Genomic DNA, 24,502 nt, shown 5'->3' on the forward strand with positions numbered 1-24,502 from the left:
CTCTGATTGCAGGACGCTACCATGACATCAGAAACCACACTCACAGTAAACCATGAAGAAATATAGTACACGGCTGTACAACACGCTTGAGCGATTCAGAGAACTTGGAAACTCCAGCTGTTGTTTTAGCTCTAAAATAACAAGCGTTTTTTTTCCTTCTTGACAGGTGCGATGGACCCTTGTGGCTAATTGCTATGTTGCCATATCCTTACATGGTGAAAGGAATTTAAGCCCATGACTGCAACACGCACTTTTAGCATAAAGAATATATGTACAAGACTGAATGGTACACCGCAGTGTGATATACGAGGTCCAGTGCCTGAAAGCTGCAAGTGGACTATTGGGTATGGAGTAGCGGAAGGCTCTGGTTTAATTAGGCCACCTTGGGTCCTTCAATGCCTACTGATACTGCGTAGCACAGAAACATTTCTACATTTTGCCAGCATTAAAATGCAGCCGCTGCAGCAAGGGCTATGAATAAATGAACAGGTGTGCAGAGTAGACATGAATAACTTCAAAAAACAGCAACATTAACAGCTTCAAACCATATGAGATTGGTGAGCAGGCTAGTCCTTGGAGCTTCATTCTGGCAGGGAAACCGCACACAAAATGACCAAAAAAAGGTATACAGCACAGCGTTCCAGCAAAAGTTCTAGATATGTATTAGATACACAGTCCATAGTGCGAGATGCACCTTGTGCGTTCATCTACAGGCATTCAGCAGGAGACGAAACTTGCAGATGCTACCAAAGTCTGTCTCCTGCACAACGCATGACAACAAACGCACACAATGCATCTCAGACTGCATGGATGCTGTATGTAGAACAGCTCGTACAGCACTGAGTCATATATTTAGTGTTCTTTTGTCCTTGTTTGTGCACTGTTTATCTGCCAGAATAAGCTTCCGGCAAGCAAGAGGAAGGTTTTACAGTTTTTCATGTCTGCAAATTGAACCTTGACTGTCTGTTCTGCACAACATCTTCCTTTGCCACTCGAGGATAGCAGCTGCTGAGGGGCGGTGGAGTTGGTGAGGCCGCCTTCTGCTTCTTTCTTGACTTGTGCTTGCCTGCTTCCGACTGAACGTAGTCCATCAGCTTTTGCACGTAACCTGTGTAAGCAAGTAAAACCACTGTAACCTGTGGGGAAATGCAATGGCTCCATGAGCTTACCAAATGTGGGCTTTTCCTTCACAGGACAAGCAGTAGGTGCACCACCTCTTGCTTTTGGGTACTTCACATTCCACCGAGCCACACCATCTGTTGTGCATGCTTGTCTTCTTTCACAGTTCTCATTATAATGAAGTACTGCAAGTCGCGTCCTGAAAAGGTGCACGTCATCAAAGCATTCATCAGGAAATAAAAAAATGCACTTAACCTGCATCACCTGGGTCAATGCAACATGCATGAGCTTCCCTCCAGCCATATTCAGCGAGCAAATTAAAATTACTTCATACTGCACTCAAAACATCCGATTATTTATACTTGAGGGATCTTGTAATAGGTGCAACGCCACGAACCTTAACACAGACTGAAATGTCAAGTAAAAATCTAAAAGCGTTTTCGAACAATGCTGCATTTACTTTTGTCTCCTTTCACGTCCCTGTCTTTCGCGCTGGTAGATTCACCGTGACACCATACCAGCCGTTCGAAGTTTAGAAGTGTTTGCAATTATTGGGTTAGTGCAATCTCCACCATCTACGTCCTGACACTAATTATTTTGTACAAGCTTACCCGGCACAACGGGCTGCTTCTAGTGGCTTGACTCCGAAAAGCAAGGATGTTGGCAAGTGTACCCTCTGTAGTCATAATTCTGCCCGATTTTGGCTAAGAAATCATGCCCATTGGTGTGTGTCTGGTCGCTGTTGCCAGCACAACTAGAAAAATCCCAACACTAACACTTTATACAGTAACTACGATTGTCTTCCATCAGGCTCACCACAATGCTAAGAACATTAAGTCTAGGAATTTACCTGGCTTTCATTCCAGGATTAGAATACTGGCAGGACTTCGGAGCAAAATGCAGCAGCAGGGCATGAAATGCTTCCAACCCGTAGGTTTGAAACCTTGTTGAGAGCTGTGGCATGTCAGATAGGAGAACCTTAGCTGTTGCAATCTCGTTCAGCTTCTTGTATGCCTTGGAGTCTTGAAAAAGTGAGGTATAACCATTTTTTTTTCTTTAGAAACAACCATGAGCACACAATGCCACAAACTTGTCACGAGTCAGATTTTGCGGAATATACTAATGCAATTACAAGTTGCCACGGGAGAAACCAAAGCTACGCAATAAGCATGTCAGTATTTTCGGATTTTACAGAGAAATGAAATTGCAATGCACACTTGAAAAAGATAAACAGCTTTGTTTCCCCTATAGACAAAGCAGTTTGTTCTGATGAATCCATTTTCTAAAGTCAATGGTGCCTAAAGGTCACTTGTTTACATCTTGAATGGCAAACTGCAATCCATAGCTTTGCAGCTGACGGTAACTAGTGAGCCAAAATTCTGGAAGGAGTTCTTTATAAACCTGCTTGCCTTGCTGCTCGCAATTACATGTGCTCACAATCTACACACCTTAGTGATGTTTCAATTAATTTGCAATGCCTCAGATTCAAGTTTGACAAGGCTCGTCACATGAAAGCACTGAGTTATCAGGAGAGTAAAAAGGTATTCAAAAACTTCTTAGCAAAGTTGCCCCAAATAACAAGCAGAAAAAATACCTGAATGAAGCCACTTTCTGGGCTGAACGTCTCCATGAAAGCACACTGGGAAAAGCTGCTCTTCATGTGTGTGAATATTTCTGATATGATTAAGCAGCGACGTCCACTTCGGAACAATCAGTTCTTTATGGCCATCACTTGATGCTGCCGACCAATAAAGATGATTGTTGATGGACTGAATCCATGGCTCAAGTTCCTCCTGGCCAGCCTTTTTGGCAGCTATCTGCAGTTTTTTGCAAACCCCTGAAAGATGTTGACTGAATGAAATCACGATTGTCTAAAACATCTTGTTACACTAGGTGCAATAAAGACTGCTCATGGTACCTTTTGCTACATGCCAGACGTCAAACTCATGTTTGATGTCGCTCCTTTCCTTTTTGAAGAAGGCTTTTATTTGTGAATGTCTGTCCGTCACCATTCCTTGGACTCTGACGCCGTGACTTTCGAGGTATGCTAAAGCCAGCTCAAGGCCCCTTCTTTCCATCCGGCAACTGCCACCAGTTTCATTGGACTGAAAGATACGATTATGTTACTGCAATTTTACATGTAAGAAAAGTGTTGCGTTGGGTTTCATGGCACGCCATGAAAGGGCAGCATTATGAACATAATTAATGGTGAGGAATAACGCCAAGCCCTGGCAGCAAGTAAAATGAGAGCAGAAATTTCAACATACCTGCACAACTTCAAAGTGTAGTATCTTGTTGCGTTCTACATCTAGAAGACTATATGTGCCAAACTTTGCACTAAACCCCGGCGAGTCTGCACGCCCATCACCAGCGAGTGTCACCGCCTTTTCTTGGGCTTCTGCCAGTAACACAGCTTGCTCTTCTTCCCAAACCTAAAGAAAAAATCACACACTTCATGGATGAAGAACTTTAAAATCTTTTTGGAGCCTCCACTTACTTTTTTGACTGCAGGCCACAAGTAAGAACGCTGAATATTAAAAAATGTCCGGTTGGTGACCACTTGCACACCAAATGAAGCCAGCATCCTTAGAGTGGTAGCGGCATTGTTTCCTGAAAAAAGGATGGCTGCACACAGCTGCAGGTTGAGAGTAGGTTGCTGATGCACTATTTCCTGGTTTGACCATGAAAAATAGTGGCCAGCTCCACACTGACTCTGCACCTGCAGCAGAGTCCCCTCACAAATCATCACTACATCACAAGGTGCAAGGCAGACTCTGCAGGTTGTGAAAAGCTGTTTCAGAAATTCTTCTTTGACTAAAAAGATGCGGCTCCTCGTATGTTGTTCGGGACATGGCTCCTGTGATGCACCACCAGCTTCGAACCTGGAAAAAAGTCCAATATAAAATTGAGGTAACAGCGGACATCCATGCAACAAGAATGCAAATTTCTAATCTTCCCTGGCAGTCAGCACTTAGAGAAGCTAACTAGTTTATGCATTTCTACATAGCTAAGTTGTTTTACTTCTAGAGAGACAATTAAGCAGGAATCAACGTTGTGAAATTTACGTACTCTGATTCCAGCTCATCCAAATGGCTGTAATCGTCGGAGCTGTCCTCATCGAGCACAGGCTCATCAACAAAATCAACAGCTTCAGCTTCAACACGGGGGTGCGCCATATTTACTTGTGTTCCCACATCAGCAGTGCAGCTGCCAACCTGGATACCTGAAAGAAGGTGCACAAGGGGTATAAGTGGAATAGTGTGCATAAACACAACTCGCACAGTAATTAGCTATTTGTAATGGGCACAAAAGTACATGCTCAGCAGCACACTGTATTTAAATCTTTGATAGGCATCCTTTTTGAACAACTGCGAAATGAGTCTGCAGCATTCACAACTTACCAACAGAAACACCACGAGACCTTGCCTGGATTTTCTTCGTTGAGGTCGATTTTTTCAAATTAATTTGCGAAGATTGGCTGCACGTTTCTGCTGGTAACGGGGTTTGTGTGGCTGTTTCAGCCGTCTTGGTGTTGGCCTCTGCAACTTGTGCAACAACCATCTGGGTGCACGGTGTGTCTGGCTGTACAGCATCTGCCAGAGAACTCTCTTCACATGCCGCTGGTGGCGGCGAGTTGCTGAAGATGAAAGGCCCTGGACTAGGCACATGGCTGTCCTCCTCTAGTGCTGCTTCAGCTGGAATTTCCGTGCTGTCATTTAGCAGCTCGGCCAATGTCTGCAAGAACAAGACACAGAGGTTCATGACTAATTATAGCACAAGAGATAAAACAGGCCGAGATTTCATTCCCTGTCTTTTCATACCACTCCACAAAACACACCCTACTCCTGCTGTCAAAGCGATTGGTACAGACATAAGTTGTGAATATCAGCGTTTTCCCTCTGAAGATCAAATGCGGCGGAGAGCCGGTAGCAAAGGTCCCGCGGCAGTATTGGTTTATTGTGGTTTAAAAGCAACTCAGGCTATGAGGGACGCCGTAGTGAAGGGCTCCGGAAATTTCGACCACCTGGGGTCTTTAACGTGCACTGACATCGCACAGCACACAAGCCTCTAGAATTTCGCCTTCATCGAAATTCGGCCGCCGCAGCCGGAATCGAACCCGCATCCTTTGAGTACGCGGCAGTATCAGTCAGCGCACGACGAAAATGTAACGGTAACAGCCAGCATCCCCCTCCATAACCCCGCCGTTTGTGCAGGTGCCGTGTGCGCGATTAATTGCACGCAGTATATTTATTCTGTATATATATGTGCAGTTATTGCATGCGCGCAGTTATTTCCGACAGTGTCTGGTCACTCGCGCGCGAGCAGCGCATACCTGTTTACTTTTTCTACTCGCATAGCTCTCCCATTCCCTTTCTCGCTATCGCTTCTCTCTGTGCTTCTCCCTGTCCCTTTGAATTCCGCCGAAAGCAACTCGGGTGCTTACGATATCCCACAGCAACCGCCCAGCACATAGCGTCGCCAATGGCATTCGTGGGCTCCGCACAGCGCGCACACCCTTGCACGTTTCCGCACTTCGCGACGGGCATACGGACGCGACAAGCGCAACTTCTCCTAAAACAGCAATTCCCCCCTCCCCCTTTTGCACGTTTACGCGAATTTGTACACCTACCTCTAGTCTTCTTCTTTTAGCGAAAGCTTGTCGTGGTGGTGGTGATGCGTTGGGCTTGTGCGCGAAGACAGAAGGGACTGCGCCGGGCTTCAGCCGTGCGTTCTTCACTGAGATGCCCATGTCGCGCATGAGCGACAAACTCTGAAAATAGTCCGTGTCACGAAAGTGCTCCGAACAGACCATGCTGCTGCTCGACGGCTTGAAGTTTTTTCGCTTGACAGCAGCCACCCACTGAGCTGCAAGCTTCCTCTCTTTAGGGAACCGATGGAATATAACATCATCGCGTCCGCTCGTGTTTGAGCAGCCGTACGCCGAACAGAAGGACGGCATGATGCTCAAAGCATGCAGGAAAAGTACTTTGCAGCTTCTGTGCAGTTAGAGCTGAAAAAGTGCACACAAAAGCGGAGAAACAAACAGCGAAAAGGATCACAACCGCCGCAAAACGAGGCAAAACCATTGAAAGGAAGTGAAGAGTGGACCGGGGATACAGAAGATGACGTAGTTTCCGCTTCGCTTCTTTTTTTTTTTCTTCTCTCTGCCCGCGCTCCTCCCGCCGGTGTCGCGCGCAGGGGCGGAGCAACGGCCAATATTTAATCGAGTCTTGCGAGCCTGCTAGAGCATAAATCGCCGAAAAAACTTCGGAATTACATATTGTGCAGAAGGTGATTTCAATGAGCGAGCGTCCGTACAATTCGGTAACCGTTTCAGCTTCCCTTTAAGCCAGGATTCTCACAAGGACCACGCTAGTTTCAGTTTGCAATTTCTTTTATTCCTGCATAAAACTGCATACTTAAATAAGTCACGTTCATTAATTGGTTCACCCTTTCATTCAGGGCGCGTACCTATGAGGGATATGGCTTACAGAAGTAAACGACCGAAGTTTTTCTCACTAAAGCTTCCATATTACATTTCTGCCGTTTCCTGGTCCTGTCTGGCAAGTTTTGCAGAACGGCGGTGTGTTCATGAAGTGCGATTCACTAAGGCTTTCCGTTTTGTGGCCTCATTCTGACACATTTTTGTGGGCAACCTTGTGATTGTGATGCCACAAGACGCCTGGACGCCACTATTCGCCCCGTGTTTCGTGAAGCGCAAAAATTGAAACCCGGTTTTCTGTCATTTCAGAAAAATAATGAACGCAGCTCTTACCGATATTTGCAGCTTTTAACCAATGGACGCCCATACGATAGGTTTTGAGACAATATCCGCGACGTCAGGCGATGGTCTCTCGTGATGTCAACGTTTGGCCGAAACCCAGTTTCGGTTCCCAAATGTTTGATGATTGCAAATTCTTCTACTTGGAATTTTGAAAAATGTTTTTTTTGTACTGTAGTGAAGGAACTCGAAAAATTGCTATGTAGTTATCAACTCAAAATATTCAAATATCCTTCGACGAAGTACGTTTGTGAATATTTGTAGACACATGAAAGAAAATTGCATCACAAGGACGAAATATGAGATCTGTAATCTGAAATTTTGTATAATTGCGGGGACATATATTGTTCGTTATCACTGCTTTTAAGAAAATCCCGTTACATTGTGCACTAAAAACTGTCGGAGGCAATGGACTTGTTTCCTAGCTCCCCGCTAGCCAAGGCCAGCCTCGCAGACAGGTTGGGACAGGGAGGTTTTTTGAGCACAAGGAATGAAGATATGGTGGTGTTCAGCAACCTGTGCACAAAGGTTAATCCAAGCTAGTGGGCTTCTTTGTGGCGACAAATTTTACCGAACTATTAAACCATCGTAGTGATCATGTATTCCAAGGAGAGAAGTTCATGGACACCGGCTAAACCTATGGTCAGCATTGTTTATTTAAATAATAGAACTTAAAGTTCCCAGGCATATTATGTCTTTCAAATAAGAAAAGATTATCTTTACCGTGATTCACAACTTACAGAAAAACGCCGCGCTGGCCGACAATTTCGCTGCTTTAGAAGAGAGCGATCTGACTGGTGCTGCTGCCGGCGCTGTGGCTCGTGTTTGAGGTGCTTGGCAGCTGAACGAAAGGTGCGGGTTTGATCTCGGCTTAGCGCTCGCATTTTATCTAGGCGAAATGTTGGAAGCCCGTCAACTGTACGATGTCAGTACACGTAAACATCATATGTAGTGGAAATTATCTAGAATCCCACACTGCGGCGTCTGGTGTATCCTGAGTCAATTCTGGGACATTAAATCCTAAGTAAGCGTATACCGTTCGCGGGTACTGAACATATAGTTAAAATATAATATAGACTGCGAGATATAGTGCACTTTACTCTAAGCCATTTAAAAGATCATCGCGGAGGCAGGTGAAATATGCAACGATATTTAGCAGTCCAAAATGACATGGGCTTTGAGGGACACTCTAGTGCTTCCGACTGATTTCGAGTGTCTGATGTTCTTCAACGTGCACTGACATTGTAAAATACACAGATTCATTGACTATTATTTGCTTTGAACCGCGGCCGCCGTTGCCGGGATCGAACCCGCGTCCTCACCATGCAAAAATGAAAAAATTGAGACGGCACAGTTGTGGTCAAGTAAGCGAAACCCGATGATAGCTGACGCGCATTGAAATGCTGTCAGGTAGGCAGTCGGAAATGTCGCTTGCAGCATATCAGCCAGGCGATGATAATGTCTTGAGGTCGCTGGAGAACAATGCACGACCACGCAAACATCTACGTTTCTTTAAAAAGATACTTTGGGAAGTGCTTGCCAAATACCGCCATCGCTCTTTCGGCTTCTGTATGCTTCCCATCTGTGCTTGTTTCGGCTTTTGTGGTACACTTCCGGACTATGACGCCCAGAGGCGCCTTATTTCGATTTTTCGGCAGATAATGCTGGGTGCAGTGCTGCTGAGGCTAGCTATGGAAAGGAGAGTGATAGCTTCAACAATAAGATAAGTCAGATAGCAGAAGGCGACAGGGAACAAGGGCGGGTTAATGACAACCTAGTTGAAATCAAGAGGAAAAAATCGGCTTGAGTAGGGCATGTATTGCAAAGGCAAGATAACCGATGGTCGTTAAGGAAAATGGACTGGACAAAAAGACGCGGCAAGCCTAGCAGAGGGTGGCGGAATGTTTGGTGGTGGGATGAGATTAAAAAGTTTGTGCAGATTAAGTGGCCGTGGCAGACGCAAGAGTGGGTAACTGGTTGGAGCGATATGGGAGAGGCCTTTGTCATGCAGTGGACATACTACGTCTGATGACGGTCCACAGTGTAATATGTTGAGCGAGTTGGTTCTTGAATTTTAAAACTATAGAGCATTTGTCGGCACTGAGAACAATATGAAGCCGTATGGGTGTTGATGCCTTTTTAGCGCCTAAATATCTATCCAGCCTGTGAAAAAAGGTCAATGGCCGGTCCTTCTAAGTCACAATGGCGGGAATTGTGAACCGCTCAAGTGTTCAGTTTGGAAGCGTCATCGTTTTGTTCGTTGTCATGAAACTGTCGTCTGTTTTCTGCCCTTGTCTTCCGGGAAGAAGTACGTCGGCCAGACTGGCCGCTCGGCCGCTCTCTTAATTAAAGCTTCAAAGAGCAATGTCGCACTGGCGGTTACTTCAAAGGCCGCGTAGAGAATGCAAAGTGATAGCTGAAGACATTGCAAAGGGGAAGATAATGATAGCGAACTTTGTGAATCGATGTACACAGAATAAAGCGTCATAGGCAAATATCGTTACAAACAAGTCAGAGAGATATTGCAGACACATATGGCTAGGATTTCAGGACGGTTGTTTAGGCAGACGCACACTAGCTTGAACGTGCTACTAATACGCCTGGAATACACGGGCACTAACTCCTTCCGTTCATCTTTTTATTCGTGTTTTTTTCCTTTCCGCTCAAGAATTCGTGTAAACTGCCAGCTGCCCATCCAGCAAATTATGTTGTCAGGCAGCGGTATGATGTGTGCCATGCTCTCTCCACCGTACAATGCGCTGTATTATGGAACTAAGGACTATAATGGCTGCTGGGTCAGAGCAGGATGGGTCAAGGGACAAACGCAATTGACCAATACCTTTCGAGAGTAAATAAACAGGACTCGGAGTCAGAAGAGTATGTAATATGAAGGCAAAATAACCGACACACTCTTCATGTAACGGATGGATTACGAGAGACGGAAAGCGTAGCAGGGGCGTCTAAGGTGGATGAGCTTAGGAGCTAACGCGGAGAGAAGGGGACCGCATCTAGCGGAAGACCTCGTTCATTGAAGAGCATAGGAGAGGTCATTGTCCTGCAGGGGATGTAGATAGTGCCGTTGTGATGACGATGACTACTTCGCCTCTGTCTGTACATCTTTTCTGCTTGTTTTTGAGGGCAGGTACTTCGGGATACTGTCGTCATTGGCCCCGCGAAGGGCTGGGCCTCGGCGGGCTTTGCCTTGCCGTTAACGATCCCGTAGAATCTTGTGCATCAACGGGGTCCGTTGTCTGTGTCATCTCGGGGATTTTATACTACAAAGTTCTGCTGAAGTGGTTTATTTTATTACGCATTTACACCAGTAAATTCTAGCATGCATTTGAGTCCAATTCCGTGGCTTATGTTAACCGTGCATTGTGACGTAGGGGCACGGCTGCTTTTCTGCCTTTCTACACACATTAGGCTAGGTTCAGTACTGTTATCACACTCAGTTTCCTTCCCCCTTCTTTCCTTTCATTTTCCATTCCGTTTTTCTCTGCAGACGCCCTACATCATCATCTCCGGAGTTGCAGCACTAACATCTGTCGATTGACAAGTGCGCCTGTTGTCACGTTTCGTCGCAATGGCTTTTTTTTTTCTCGTCTCACCTAGACGCTCACCCTGGTGCAGCATCTGTAGATCTGTTTCTAAAAATTTCCCTTCAGTATTTGCCTTGCCAAACGTAACGTAAGGTTTCGAGAGAAAAAAATAAATGAGAAAAATTTGCTATAAAAAGTGGCCTTCTTTTCTGCTGTCTAAAAAAAATTGGCTGAAGGCTTAGCTTCGTTAAGCCTGGCTGATTGCAAAAGCATTAACACCTGGCTGCGCTTGGTTCTGCTGGTAGTTGGACATGGTTTCCCGTATAGTGCAACACTGGTCACGACTTGGCTCTGCTAATATGGTTACCCGTATGGATTCACTCTGGACACAACATGGGTCTACTGTAAATGTGCTTGATTTATTCCGATGAACACGCTTTGGTGATCCGTAAAGAAATGGCTTTTGACTCTGAACTTGTAGGTGCACCCGCAACAAGCCGGCGTGCTCACCATTCTGCAGCATACGCACGTTGCTTCGACAACCGTTGTTCCCTTTCGTCGTCTGTTTCTTCAGCACGGCGCAGTCACTTGGCCGCTGCACACCGTTCCAGCCTCGCCTTGTACGCATCCTCCGACATAGTACAGCACTGCGAGGAGCACAGCCGCAGCCCCGTTTTATCCCAGTCTCCATCAATGGCAGAAAAGTGCAAGCAGTATTTCTTTAGCAATAAAATTTATCAGCTCGCAAACGTTTGCAAGTATACCAATTTCGTAGCCGCTTCTTGCCTCCTATCTTTATCCTCATTCGCTAGTTCCATTATTTCTTTCGTTATATCTCTTTAAGTTGCTTTTGTTGCGAAAGCAACACTACGCTAGTCGCCGAGCCATTTCGCGGAGCTCCGGAAAGGCCAAGCTGCGCATGCGCGAGGAGCGGGAGATGTCACACGGCACACAGCTGGCGCGCCGGAGCCGCAGCCGCCGCTGCAGCCGCGCGCTCTCCATCGCGTCGCCGACGGTCTGCCTCTCTATGTCCCTCTCTGATGCACAGTAGCGATTGCGCATCGCCATCTGCGTGGTTTGTGGTGTGCATAAAATTGACAATGGCTTATTTCTGCTATGCCAGGATATACATAGCGTGAGGTGAGGGCGAGGTGTCCACATATCGGTGGACACCTGAACCAGTTGGAAGGCGCATAAGTGCCCTCATAGAACAGCGGACACCTCAAACATGCTTTAAGCTAAGTGGCGGTAGTGACAGGTATGCGCTTCATGCACTGGCATTGACAACGTTGTGCCAGAAACGCGGCACTGAAGCCATAGGCCGTCGGCGTTCATTGTGTTCAATGGCGTTGGAGTTGTAACGCTTTGCACTCCGATCATTTTAAGGAAAGGAAAGCGAGCGCCCGCCGCGTGGCATGCCAGCTGTGCGCAGTGACGTCACTTGCTCCTCGCGCATGCGCAGTATGGTCGTGCAAGAGCACGTGAAACTGCGAGACTGTGGGCAATGTAGCTCAGCGACATATATATCTACGTGCAGATGTTGCTTTCGTAACCCTCCATGTTTAATGAGAGGTAAACCACAGCCATTTTTTTGGAAGCGCATGCTCAAAGTGCACATTTTTTCGCACTTGTTCCTGATGCTCTGCAGCTTCGGATGGTGTGACAAAGTTCACAGTCCCAACTGCGCGGATATGAGGGCAGACACTGAACATGTTCTGTACTGATGTACGACTACCTTTACCCTTTCTTATTTTCCTTACCCTCTCTGCCCTTCCTGAACTACTTGGCGTCACTCGGGCTTGACAGACGATCAATGGTGCTTAGCGCAGAAACCCCATTTTTTCGCTGGGCCTTAAATCTGGCCTTGATTATTTGTTTCTTGCTCTTCCTCCTCTTCAGAGATGGTGACATTAGCTCCTTTCTACTTGAAAAAGGCACGTTCATGCTCCAGAAAACTATTTTTCGGCACTCTTGTGTCACCTAGAGGAAGGACTACGATGAGGAATGAATTATGTGTAATATTCGACTATGTCCTTCTTGAAAAAGTTTGGTGACGGTCACAACATGCCGGCCGCAATACTTGATCCCGCTTATGTGGTGATTGCTCCGGTTTGCCAACAGCATTCCTTGGCGATATCATATTGCATGTTGGACCTGCTGTCAAGTATCCTTGTTGTGTTGCGCTAAGTTGAGCCTAAGTGTAGTTTCAGGTTTGCCGTCGTCGGTGGCATTTTTGAAAAAAAAAAACTGACTGACTGCTGACTTAACTAGCATCCTCCTGACGTTCTGCTAGCTAGAGATTCGATATTTATGTTCCGTTCGCTGAATTGTTTTCCTGTTGAAGGAGAATTATTTAGAATTTTTTAGGAATATGGCCCGACTGTACAAATTCCATTCCCCCTGATGATTAAAACAACATTTCCTCTCGATTGCTCATATGCCTGCGTCGTGTCTGTTTTCACGGTCTAAACTATATTGTTTTTAAGCGACTCATTTTTTGTAGCCTTTTGATGCGCTGATTTGTGCGGACAAAGGAAAGAATGATAATGCTTTCCGCAACTGCTGCGCACTCACATGAACTGTGGAGGCCTTCATTTTAAAGCTAAATTTGTTGTTTTGACTTGGTGTGCCTAGCTTGATGTGGCTCTTTGTGACTTGCTGCAAGGGCTCAGAGATTTGAGCCATTCGAAGTATATTATATATCTTGCTCACCTGTACGCCGTAACTGAAGGGAATATTAGCGTTTTCATGAGCTTATCCATGTTCTTGATTGAAAGAAGGAAAAATATAAAAGACATGCTTTATTTTCGCTCCAGGTGGACCCGCTGGGCAACATCGTGTCGTCCTGGCTGAGCGAGGCGGTGCGGCCAATCTTTCGGCAGCGCGAGCGAGGCTGTCTGGACGACAACGCCAGCGTGTTCCCTGAGGTGCCCGCGATGGAGGTCGCGTTCGCCGCCTTCCAGCAACACGCGAACGAGAGTGATCTCCACCTCTCTGATGTAAGTTGTGATGAAGTTTCTTTCCCAGAATAACTAAGCCGACTGGGTGTCTCGCCCTCCTGAGTATAAAGGTTAAAAACGAAAAGGTTGGGTTCAAACCAGAGTATAAGCGCTCGGCTTTTGTTAACTCTTTCAAGCCCCACAGCTCTCTTCTCCGCCCTCTGGCGTTGGGTGGGCGCGAGCCTCGTACACGGAAGGAGGCTTTCATAATCTTCAGCCTTCCAGGACAAACATATTCGTCCCTTGTTCGGACCTGGAGGCACAACCCAGGTGCACTGGGCTGCAAACTATATGGTTGAAGTTATGGACAGAGAAAGACTATAGCGCTGGCAACCACAGTAGCGATATGAACGACTGGCATTCATAGCTAAAGATTATTACGGATTTTAGACGCAGCCTTTACCATCTTAAAAAAGACTGTGACTGAGAATAACGTCATGAAGGTACGGTTTTACGAAGGTAAGATACTTTCTGTATTCTAAAGGACCGCCCAGTCTTGATTTATTAAATGCTTTTTCATTCACTCAAAAGGTTCAATTAGGTATATTGCCGGTCTTCGCGGTTCTCCATGTTCAGCTGTGAAAGTTAATATGCGAAACTTGTGAAACGTGGCGCTTGTGATTGCTGTTCTGTGTTTTGAGTGTAGACATGTAGCGCGTTGTTTCACGCCTTGACATCACTAGGTTGTGTGGCTTACGTAGAATTTCCACAGAAATTCAAGGCACACCACTCAATTGGACGCGCAAACTACTTAAGAAAATAAATGCAGCCAGTATTGTCACCGAGAGTACATGCAAACACGTAATACATCGCAGGAGAGGCATAGCATAATTTAGAATTTTTCTCCCTTATACGCTGGATCCAAGAATGCGCGATTTCGTTTAACAGTAGTTCAAGTTGAAGGGAAGCTGAACAGGAATAGAAGTTACATATTTCGATATAATACGGCCATCTAATACGAAAGAGACCACTCTCGCCGAAAACGTGGCTTTCATAGGCTAGAAGAGACTAAATAACTGGCCGACTTCGTGGCTAAAATACATGCATTGACATCTATTATTTGGCATGGATCCAAAAGTCTACGCTACAAAAACATTCACCTGTAAACTGAGGCAATTCGCCGTTTTGGTAAGTAAACCACGAGTTTGAATCGACTGGTGGAAAGATTTTTAAAATAATGTTCTTCGGAAATACATGCAGCTTGCGCGATCGGATAAAGGTTAATATAACAAGCTAAAGCTGGAGAACGAGTTTTAACTTAGAACAATAAACAGATGAGGTTGTCCTCAATGCGCCTTTCAGTGAAAGTGGTCCTGACGCTGGAGTTATTCGGTAACGCTCGTTCGAATACTCGCAGCTTTTGATTTTTGATACGGAACGTTTAGCGGCGGTAAGCCCGCTGAAGGGCGCCCTGGATATGTTGACTGTTCAGCCCGAAGTTCGGAGCCCTCGAATGTAGCTTACGTTAGGGTCATTTTCAGGCGCTCAGGCACCGCACTATCGCAGGAATCGGGGGGAACCCAAATAACCTTCAGCGTCTTTCGAGTACCATCGACTGCCCCTACACGTAAAGACGCTTTACAGCGCCGTATCATGGGTGTTGCCATATTTGATCACGTGATCACGACGCCATTACACGCCTCCTGATCGCTCGGCGCGCGCCTAGGCGCGACGGCTGCTGCGTGTCATGGTTCGATTCCGACAGGCAGTGTTTCGGCTGATACGGTTGCAAAGGAGCGGGAAGACGACACTGTGGTTCGCTAAAAGCTTGGAAGGGCATGTGAGAACCATAATTTGGTCACTTTAGGCGTGGCAACGGGATCGGGCTTCATGTTGAGGAGAACCACTGAGCTCTACGCCAGTTCGAGCCAACGGGTGGATCGCCTGAATGCTTGTCTTTGCATACGCTGAAGTTTTGCTTGATTTTTTTATTATTATCTAAAACTACAAGGTTCAATGCTCCTGCGGCAGCGGAGGTTGTTGTCGTATTGTGTACACGTATGCAGACGCCGCTCTAAAACGCTCACATCCACATCGTACGCATTTGTTTACAACCTGTTAACGGTGCTTAGGAAACCCTAAATATTTTTACTTTTTGTTAAAATAGACACACAAATGTTATCTAATCTATTAAGTAGTACCATTCATCAAGCAGCCTTCACAAGCTGGCGTGCAATCATTTCGAAGAATTCCGCGATATAATTGTTATAACGCGCGCATGGCAACGCGTTCATACTGCTCGGAGTTCACAATTATGCCAGCCTCACATATAAAATTGTGGTACGCTCTATGCTCGGTATGCGGATCTGCAGTATGCATGCGGTATGCAGTGACTGTCTCGCATGGACGCGAGGAAGTGACAACCAAATCTACTCCACCTTGGGGGATTCCCCTAAACATTTGGCCAACGCAGTTCCCACTTCGAGTTATTGATCAATTCGCTCTCGCCCTACCATGAGCTTGCTGTCCCGGTTAGCACAATTGGTAGAGCGACTGCTCCGGTGAAGCGGTGGTTCCGGGTTCGAACCCCGGACCAGGACGGATTTTTCTTCAACTACGAAGTTTCTGAGAAAGCTGTGTAGGTTTCCTTTGCAGCTGTATGGCTGGCACTCGGGTTGGTCGTCTATGAGTAATTACTCTCTTATTACAAATCTACTCCACCTTGGGGGATTCCCCTAAACATTTGACGAAGTGCCAACCACTCATCACAGCAGCCGTAACGCAAATCGATTTTGGTTAACGACAACCGCGCTACTTGCGGCGAAATTCATCATTAGCACCGTGACGGAGTGCAATGCACTGACTGACGGGAAGCGTTGTCCGCTCGCACGGCTGTGCACTGCGCAATATAGAGTAGCGGCATGTGGGAGCGTAAGTCGTCTTTTTTTTTTCGTTACTAATTCGGCCTCGCGCTCCTTTTATGAATGGCCGCACACCTTAACTTACGAGATATGGGGTCTCAGCACTCTGCACAGCAAATGAAAAGAGTGACGGTTTCGGTGGCGGGAAAGCTTGTTCATGAGGCAATGTTGTCCACTTACCCTCGCAGATTTTAAAAGATCAAAACCTTTCTTTCTATATTCGGTATCTAGCGCTGGCGAACGTGTTTGTTGCGTTCGCCAGTTCAGAAAAAGTGACGGCCGCGAACAGGGGCAGTACATTCATGCGCAGTTCGGATCCGTGACGCTCGTAAACGATCACATCCCACACTTTCAACTCTCTGTCGCAGTTTTGCAATCCACAACATAGCATTTATTTTCTCTGCGTTTTCACATCGTCGTAGGAAGAACACATTCGCCTGCTACCCACAATTATTCCAGTGCTGTGTCGAGGCTTACACGCCAGCAACTTACGGGGCCCGTAATGGCGCCGTGCTCTGAGCGCATCTGCGGCGCCATCTGGTCACAAACGGAAGAACTGCGCGCTGCAAACTGTCTGTCCATCCGCCGGCTGCCAAAACCCCTAGCATGAAGCCTACCGTTCCTGAACGTGTCCATTCGCAGGCAAAAGTTTGGCACTGTTCGGCCTCATGGGCGGCGTCAGGTTTGTTACGGTTTTCGGATAATTATTGATTAGTTTTCCAGGAACATGATTCAATGCTTAAATTTGATGCATAAGACAGATGTGGAGATTATTGTCACGTTGTAGTGACGGCAGTCCAGCGGTCAGTACGACACCAACAAGACTTGGAAACGAAGCTCTTTATTTGGGCTGACTTCCGCCCTCAAAGATCTGAATCACTCGGCGGCGGCGTAAGCAACAAACGTGCTCCTCAGTCGCCGAACTACGAATGTCCGCTGCTCGCGGCATCGCTCAATTTAAAGCCGGCAAGGAAACTTCCATATAGCAGGACAAGATCATATACAGTAATCTGGAAAAACCTAGATGCAGCCTTTCATGGCTGCGATCAATCGAGATTGGACTGGTCGCTTCTCGCGTCAAGAACAAAAATGATAACAGCCCTTTCCTGCAGCCTTGAGCGTGAGCGAACAAACACTACAATGATACGTGGCATTATCCCCTTTCCAAAGAAGCATCGTCTCGATGCTTTATAATGAAATTAAACACGGTGAATGCTTCGAGAACTTAGAGTCCTTTAGCGTTCCTAATAAGGTGTAAGGGCAGCGGTAAAAGCTTCAAGTCTGGCCGTGTCGTCGTCATCGTCAGTGTTTTCGTAGTTTTTGTCGTCGTATTTGTCGTCGTATTTGTCGTCGTACTTGTCGTCGTATTTGTCGTCGTATTTGTCGTCGTATTTGTCGTCGTATTTGTCGTCGTATTTGTCGTCGTAGTAGTCGCCGTCGTCGTAGGGATCGTCGTCGTCGTAGGGATCGTCGTCGTCGTAGGGGCCGTCGTCGTCGTAGGTGTCATCGGAGGTGTCGTCGGAGGTGTCGTCGGTGGAGGATCTTTGTCCTTGCGCTTAGAAGCAACCTCACCTCCAGAGGCTGCTTTATTCAGTTTAACCTTCGGGGGCTGGGGGAGCGTCCACGCACGGCGTAGCCTCAGCTAGGGGACACGAAGGGCGGTGACGATGGCGACGGGGAACGTGATAGGCGGCTGGGCGTAGAGTATTCTTCCCGACGCAAGAACTCTTCGATTTCGGCTGGTCGTTGGCCTGGTCGGGGTCGTGGGGCGTCGTACGAGAAACCTCGGATGCCCATTCTCCTGTATGGGCAGTACCGGAGAATGTGACCGGCTTCTCCGCAGTGGAAGCATTGTGGGCGGCGCTGGTCAGGTGTTCTCCACTCGACGCATTTCCTTGGCCATGTACGACGCTCGTAGGACGGGCGAGTTGGGGCGAGAGGGCGGCGCTCCAGCGCAGCTGGCTAAGGGCGATAGGGGCTTGGGTCCCGTCGTCGAGGTACAGGACGGCGCACTGCTGCGGCGTAAGTCATGGCTGGAGGCTCCTGAGGCTGCGTGGTAGACTGGAGTCAGGTCTTCCGGCGAATAACTCAAAGGGCTGGCGTCACGACTTGCAGGGGTGGTCCGGTACCTGGAAGGCTACCCAGCACCTCCACCAGATGTCACGTTGTAGTGACGGCAGTCCAGCGGTCAGTACGACACCAACAAGACTTGGAAACGAAGCTCTTTATTTGGGCTGACTTCCGCCCTCCAAAGATCTGAATCACTTGGCGGCGGCGTAAGCAACAAACGTGCTCCTCAGTCGCCGAACTACGAATGTCCGCTGCTCGCGGCATCGCTCAATTTAAAGCCGGCAAGGAAACTTCCATATAGCAGGACAAGATCATGTACAGTAATCTGGAAAAACCTAGATGCAGCCTTTCATGGCTGCGATCAATCGAGATTAGACTGGTCGCTTCTCGCGTCAAGAACAAAAATGATAACAGCCCTTTCCTGCAGCCTTGAGCGTGAGCGAACAAACACTACAATGATACGTGGCATTACCCCCTTTCCAAAGAAGCATCGTCTCGATGCTTTATAATGAAATTAAACACGGTGAATGCTTCGAGAACTTGGAGTCCTTTAGCGCTCCTAATAAGGTGTAAGGGCAGCGGTAAAAGCTTCAAGTCTGGCCGTGTCGTCGTCATCGTCGGTGTTGTCGTAGTTTTTGTCGTCGTATTTGTCGTCGTACTTGTCGTCGTATTTGTCGTCGTACTTGTCGTCGTACTTGTCGTCGTACTTGTCGTCGTACTTGTCGTCGTACTTGTCGTCGTATTTGTCGTCGTATTTGTCGTGGTATTTGTCGTCGTAGTAGTCGTCGTAGTAGTCGTCGTAGTAGTCGCCGTCGTCGTAGGGATCGTCGTCGTCGTAGGGGCCGTCGTCGTCGTAGGTGTCATCGGAGGTGTCGTCGGTGGAGGATCTTTGTCCTTGCGCTTAGAAGCAACCTCACCTCCAGAGGCTGCTTTATTCAGTTTAACCTTCGGGGGCTGGGGGAGCGTCCACGCACGGCGTAGCCTCGGCTAGGGGACACGAAGCGCGGTGACGATGGCGACGGGGAACGTGATAGGCGGCTGGGCGTTGAGTATTCTTCCCGACGCAAGAACTCTTCGATTTCGGCTGGTCGTTGGCCTGGTCGGGGTCGTGGGGCGTCGTACGAGAAACCTCGGATGCCCATTCTCCTGTATGGGCAGTACCGGAGAATGTGACCGGCTTCTCCGCAGTGGAAGCATTGTGGGCGGCGCTGGTCGGGTGTTCTCCACTCGACGCATTTCCTCGGCCATGTACGACGCTCGTAGGACGGGCGAGTTGGGGCGAGAGGGCGGCGCTCCAGCGCAGCTGGCTAAGGGCGATAGGGGCTTGGGTCCCGTCGTCGAGGTACAGGACGGCGCACTGCTGCGGCGTAAGTCATGGCTGGAGGCTCCTGAGGCTGCGTTGTAGACTGGAGTCAGGTCTTCCGGCGAATAACTCAAAGGGCTGGCGTCACGACTTGCAGGGGTGGTCCGGTACCTGGAAGGCTACCCAGCACCTCCACCAGATGTCACGTTGTAGTGACGGCAGTCCAGCGGTCAGTACGACACCAACAAGACTTGGAAACGAAGCTCTTTATTTGGGCTGACTTCCGCCCTCAAAAGATCTGAATCACTCGGCGGCGGCGTAAGCAGCAAACGTGCTCCTCAGTCGTCGAACTACGAATGTCCGCTGCTCGCGGCATCGCTAAATTTAAAGCCGGCAAGGAAACTTCCAGATAGCAGGACAAGATCATCTACAGTAATCTGGAAAAACATAGATGCAGCCTTTCATGGCTGCGATCAATATAGATTAGACTGGTCGCTTCTCGCGTCAAGAACAAAAATGATAACAGCCCTTTCCTGCAGCCTTGAGCGTGAGCGAACAAACACTACAATGATACGTGGCAATATGATGGAAGGAATTTTTTCAAGCTATTTCTGGATCGGTAAGCCAATGCATTTCTGCCGCTCGGTGAGACCGAGCGTGCTGCCGTCCTGAAACAGCTGATTCCACTCGAGCTACACTTTCAGTGTTTCGCCTGCAGTGCCTTCTTTCGGACGGCTCCGGACATTCTATTAGTACAATTCAATGATAAACTTGGCTTGAGCAAAGATTGGCAGAGCGCATCCAAAGGAATCAAAGCCAGTGGGGCAGGACAAGTTTTCACTTTCTGCTTTCGTCCTTCGCTTCATGCCTGCAATCTCAGCAATGTTTAGCTCCGAAAATCGTCTTTGAAGGAGGCACTAAGTCATTAGAAATTCGAACAAAAAATGATAATCAGCCTTCTAATATACATGGCACTCTGAAAATTAGTGAAAAGATGTATGCCCCAGATATGTTTTCGTGCGGCTCCACCCCTCATGAAAGTTCAGTTCCGTCTACGCACGTGACAGAGTCATGAAGACAAATTAGGAAATCGGGGGCATACGTGGTGAAAAGCCGCATTACAACTGCGAAGGGATATGGATGGTATAACGGGCGAAAGTGGTTACAGATCAAAGCATAATATTTTGTAGTTTTTTGTTGCTATCGCCTGTATTTTTTCTCCATGAAAGAAAGTACTGTGAGGCCTCTGCAAAATGACGACTAATAACTTTGGTTGGGGTCGGCATTGGCATGACTTCATTATTCGTTGTAATCGACCTGCTTTGCAGTGATTAATGAATGGGCTGAAAAAGTAGACCTACAAGGTGGTCATGAGGCGCAATGGCCAATTTATAAATATTAGATTTTATCGTATAAAAAGTAACCTGATCATGACCGGCTATTATTATCCCTCAGACAATACGCACAGAATAAGTTGAGAATAGAATGGGGTACACTCAACCATGTTCTTGCAGCAGTGGGGCAAAGTCTTCAGACACATACGTAAAGCGTATATCTTGGTTATTTTGGTCTAGATTACAAATATTAGTTTTTTCATAAGCTGCTTCGCTCCGAAAAAATTTTTGTGCCGTTCCCGTTCTTTATTATTAGTAGAGAAGATGTATGGGCATCATATGTTGAATTATTGGACGGAATATCTCCAATATTGCTTTGTTGGTATTTCATCTACATCATTTGGCTCGACAATGTCAGGAAATGTGTGGAGATTATTACATTTTTCCTCTAACCTACTTGAAAACAGTGTAAACTCTGAGTAGAGTAACCATTTTAGAGATTTCGCCATCGGTGATGCTTAGATTGATAAATATAGGCGAAGTATTATGCCCTTCTGGAATACATCATGCGAATATGATGCAGGCTCTACAGACAACTTCCACGATGCGTTTCCCTGAGGTTTGCTTCGAGGCGGCTTTAACTTCTCGACCCATACGGATCGTAGCCGCTACTTTAAGTGCTGTGCTCGGTTACCACAGAGCATGAGTTGGAAGTGCGAACAGCCCCCGATTGCTGCGCGCATTACGTTGCAGGAGCTGAGCGAAGTGAAGGTGTTCTTCATCACTGCGTGCTTTGCCAGTTGTGCCAAGTCAGCTGAGGACAACCTGTTTGGCGGCGACTGCAACAAGGCCATGATGAACTTTGCGCCCTTCGCGGAAGCCTTCAAATGCCCCGCGGGTTCCAAGATGAACCCGGTGAAGAAGTGCACCTTCTTCGACTGACCTCCGCTTGCAGCCATTCCAGCCATGGGCCGTCCACCGTCCATGGGTTTCGATTGCTTCTGCGGCTATGTCTCTTATGTTTGGGCACGGCCGTTATTTTCTTTATTTATTTATTCAGTTACCCTAAAGGCCCGTTTGGGCATTACATAGGGGGGGGGGGGGGGGGGGGGGGTTAAAATAAAATTTTAGAACTCTTAGAAAATACACAAACAGGCAAGTGCACACAAAATTCCAACATGAAGCAAATACGTCATTGCAGGTAGATATACGGGGCTCATACAATATTCACAGCCTCAGGAAGCACTTCAGACTGTCGACAAATGTGACGCGGTCAGTGATGAACGCCACGTTTTTCGGGAGCTGATTCCTGTTGCGTTTGGCAAGAGGAAGCAGTGACTGAAAAAACAGATTTGTGCGGGTGAAAATCGGCTATAGACCTCCTCCATGTTTGCAAACAAGCGAGGTGGCGCTGCAGTCGCGAACGGGCTCGCGGTAGGCAAGAGGCCAGGGAGTGGCGTCGAGTTGAGGTGGTGCAGCGCCGGTTTTCAAGGCTTGTATGCGCGTTTTGAGTTTCTGAGAATCATAACAATGGTTGACGCTTTCAACTTAGTATTCCTCGAAGTACACGGGCTCGCGTTGGCCATGTACGGCGTATTTCGACACGGTGTGTATTGTATTATGGCTAGAAAGCGCTGCAGTTGGTTTCTACCCCAGGCATTCAATAAAATGATAAGTTTTTGACACTGAACTAGCAAGAATGATTTTACCTCGGGACAGTGCTGAGGGAAGCACTGGCGTTTTTCCGGCAGAGCCGACGTGCGCTCACCGTCTGTTGACACACGTGTCGCACAGTGCGAAAAGTGGGGACAGCGTCGATCGTGTCCCGATCTCATCTGTCTCGCGTAGCCGCTCTTTTTAGCCGTCAGATCAGGCACCACCAGGCTGACTTCTCCCTTCTTAAACTGGTCGATTTGGTGAAAAGTTTGGATTCCTGAAATTATATTTCTTCCAGCCCTGGGTCTTCTGTTTGGTTACTAAATATTATAGCAAAATATTCAGTAGAAATTAATAAAATTACGGTTTTTAGATCTGTGGTCGTCAAAAATTGAGGTAATGGCGTTTCTGACGGTCCTGGCACGTCGCGAATCCTGCGGGTTTCCGACGACAGAGCACCACAATGTTAGTATCACTACGCAGAAGAGGGATCAGAGGTTTCGTTGATTTCAGTGCGGCATTTCTTTGACCAAAGCGAAAGCGAAGAGGCCATAAACGAGGGAAAAAAACTTAAAGGTTTGTTTTGTGATCTACCACATTTTCTGATTGGCATCACTCACCCCTTCGTAAATTTGTAACGAATGGAAATAGAATGATTCTATTTGTCGCGAACGATTCCAGAGACATTGAGGAGTGCAATAAATCTCTCGACTTTTTTTTGGTACAGGAGCAGTAGTATGGTAGTCATTTTTGATAAGAAAGGTACTGTGAATCTAAAAAAAAAGAAGTAATACCGCCATCATAGAGAATAGGGCGTTGGCAACGTGCTGGCATAAAAAATTTCCGCATTTTCTACTTAATTATTCAGGAGCCGTGGTGACTTGACGAGGGTGTTAATTAAAATTATCCAAGAACTTTACCAGGTATAGCTGAAAATAAAACGCATTGCTGAAATTAGCAGAGCAATTTCATATTTGCACCAAATTTGGTTACATATCTCAAGCATCAATAAAGAAAACACTTTTCATTGCCTCATCCTCTGTCAATCTCGCTACGTGCCTCTGTTGGTAGCCCGCCTGCGGTTGCTTCTTTCCAAACAGCCTTCGCGATCATGTACTACTTCAGGAAGAAGCTTATGACGCATGCATGATGCAATGAAAGTACGATGTTCGAAGCATGCCAACGCGACCGCGCAAGATTGTGACAACTTACCAGACTTTTCTACTACAATCAAATAATTATGTCGTTCATGTTAAGAAATATTTTCAAGCATATATTAAATGCCCTAAAATGCTTCATTACACGTTCGTATAACTTCTGCACACGTTAAAACATGCTGTGCTATCAACAAAATAACGCACTCCCCGGTGGAGAGGGACCCAGCCGGCGCCCGTGCACACCAGCTCAGAGCGATAAATACGTTCGCAGCTACATACATGCTTTTTCTTTTCCTTGCGCAATTTTAAGCGTCCCATGCGGTTGTTCAGGTGAATGAGCGCGGCAATTTCCGTGCTATGAAGTACGTTGACTGGCAGCGCCGGTCTACACCCAGACTTTGCGCTTTTACTACCGCGGCCCATTTCCTAATGCGGCATTTATTTCCGAGAAACCTATTAAAGCTAATCTAATTTTTCGTTTTATGATACTACGGGGATCCAAAAGCGACGCTGCTGGTCAGTACATGCTGCTTCTGCAGTGCGCAGCCACGATATGCAGCCGCCGGTAGCTGCAGCAGCTGCGGTAGGCACGACCAGGCGGAACCTGTTTTGCCTACCACGCGAAAGTCGCTACTGACATCAGCGCCACCGCATCTCCGTGACGTCGCGGGGTGAAGGAGGT

At 47.2% G+C, this 24,502-nt stretch overlaps 2 protein-coding genes across 2 annotated transcripts in view; one reads left to right on the forward strand and one right to left on the reverse strand.

The window, feature by feature from the left end:
• Positions 1–21,949, forward strand: part of LOC149344675 (neprilysin-1-like) — a 45,444-nt gene extending 23,495 nt beyond the window's left edge. The window contains exons 3-4 of the mRNA XM_089547278.1: positions 13,257–13,439; positions 21,761–21,949. Coding sequence (XP_089403404.1) covers positions 13,257–13,439; positions 21,761–21,949 — 372 coding nt within the window. The remainder of the gene's footprint in view (positions 1–13,256; positions 13,440–21,760) is intronic.
• LOC149344677 (uncharacterized) lies at positions 917–6,195 on the reverse strand. The gene is made up of 10 exons (XM_089546338.1): positions 5,750–6,195; positions 4,521–4,854; positions 4,189–4,342; positions 3,617–4,001; positions 3,387–3,551; positions 3,038–3,224; positions 2,714–2,956; positions 1,970–2,141; positions 1,170–1,318; positions 917–1,108 (listed from the first exon to the last, which is right to left on the reverse strand). The coding sequence occupies exons 1-10, from the start codon at positions 6,077–6,079 to the stop codon at positions 936–938; spliced, it is 2,292 nt and encodes a 763-aa protein (XP_089402464.1). The 5' UTR covers positions 6,080–6,195; the 3' UTR covers positions 917–935.
• Positions 21,950–24,502: the final 2,553 nt, after the last annotated feature.

This window comes from Amblyomma mixtum, chromosome 5 (assembly GCF_055824585.1).
Source record: "Amblyomma mixtum isolate Tamu chromosome 5, ASM5582458v1, whole genome shotgun sequence".
In the NCBI taxonomy this organism is placed as follows: domain Eukaryota; kingdom Metazoa; phylum Arthropoda; class Arachnida; order Ixodida; family Ixodidae; genus Amblyomma; species Amblyomma mixtum.

Bases quoted from the DNA above. Each gene is read 5' to 3' on its own strand.
- LOC149344677 (XM_089546338.1), bottom strand. From the start codon at position 6,079: ATGCCGTCCTTCTGTTCGGCGTACGGCTGCTCAAACACGAGCGGACGC. The intron at 1,319-1,969 runs GTAAATTCCTAG...GCACCTTTTCAG, and splicing joins AATCCTGGAATGAAAGCCAG to GACGCGACTTGCAGTACTTC. The intron at 1,109-1,169 runs GTAAGCTCATGG...TTGCTTACACAG, and splicing joins GAAGGAAAAGCCCACATTTG to GTTACGTGCAAAAGCTGATG.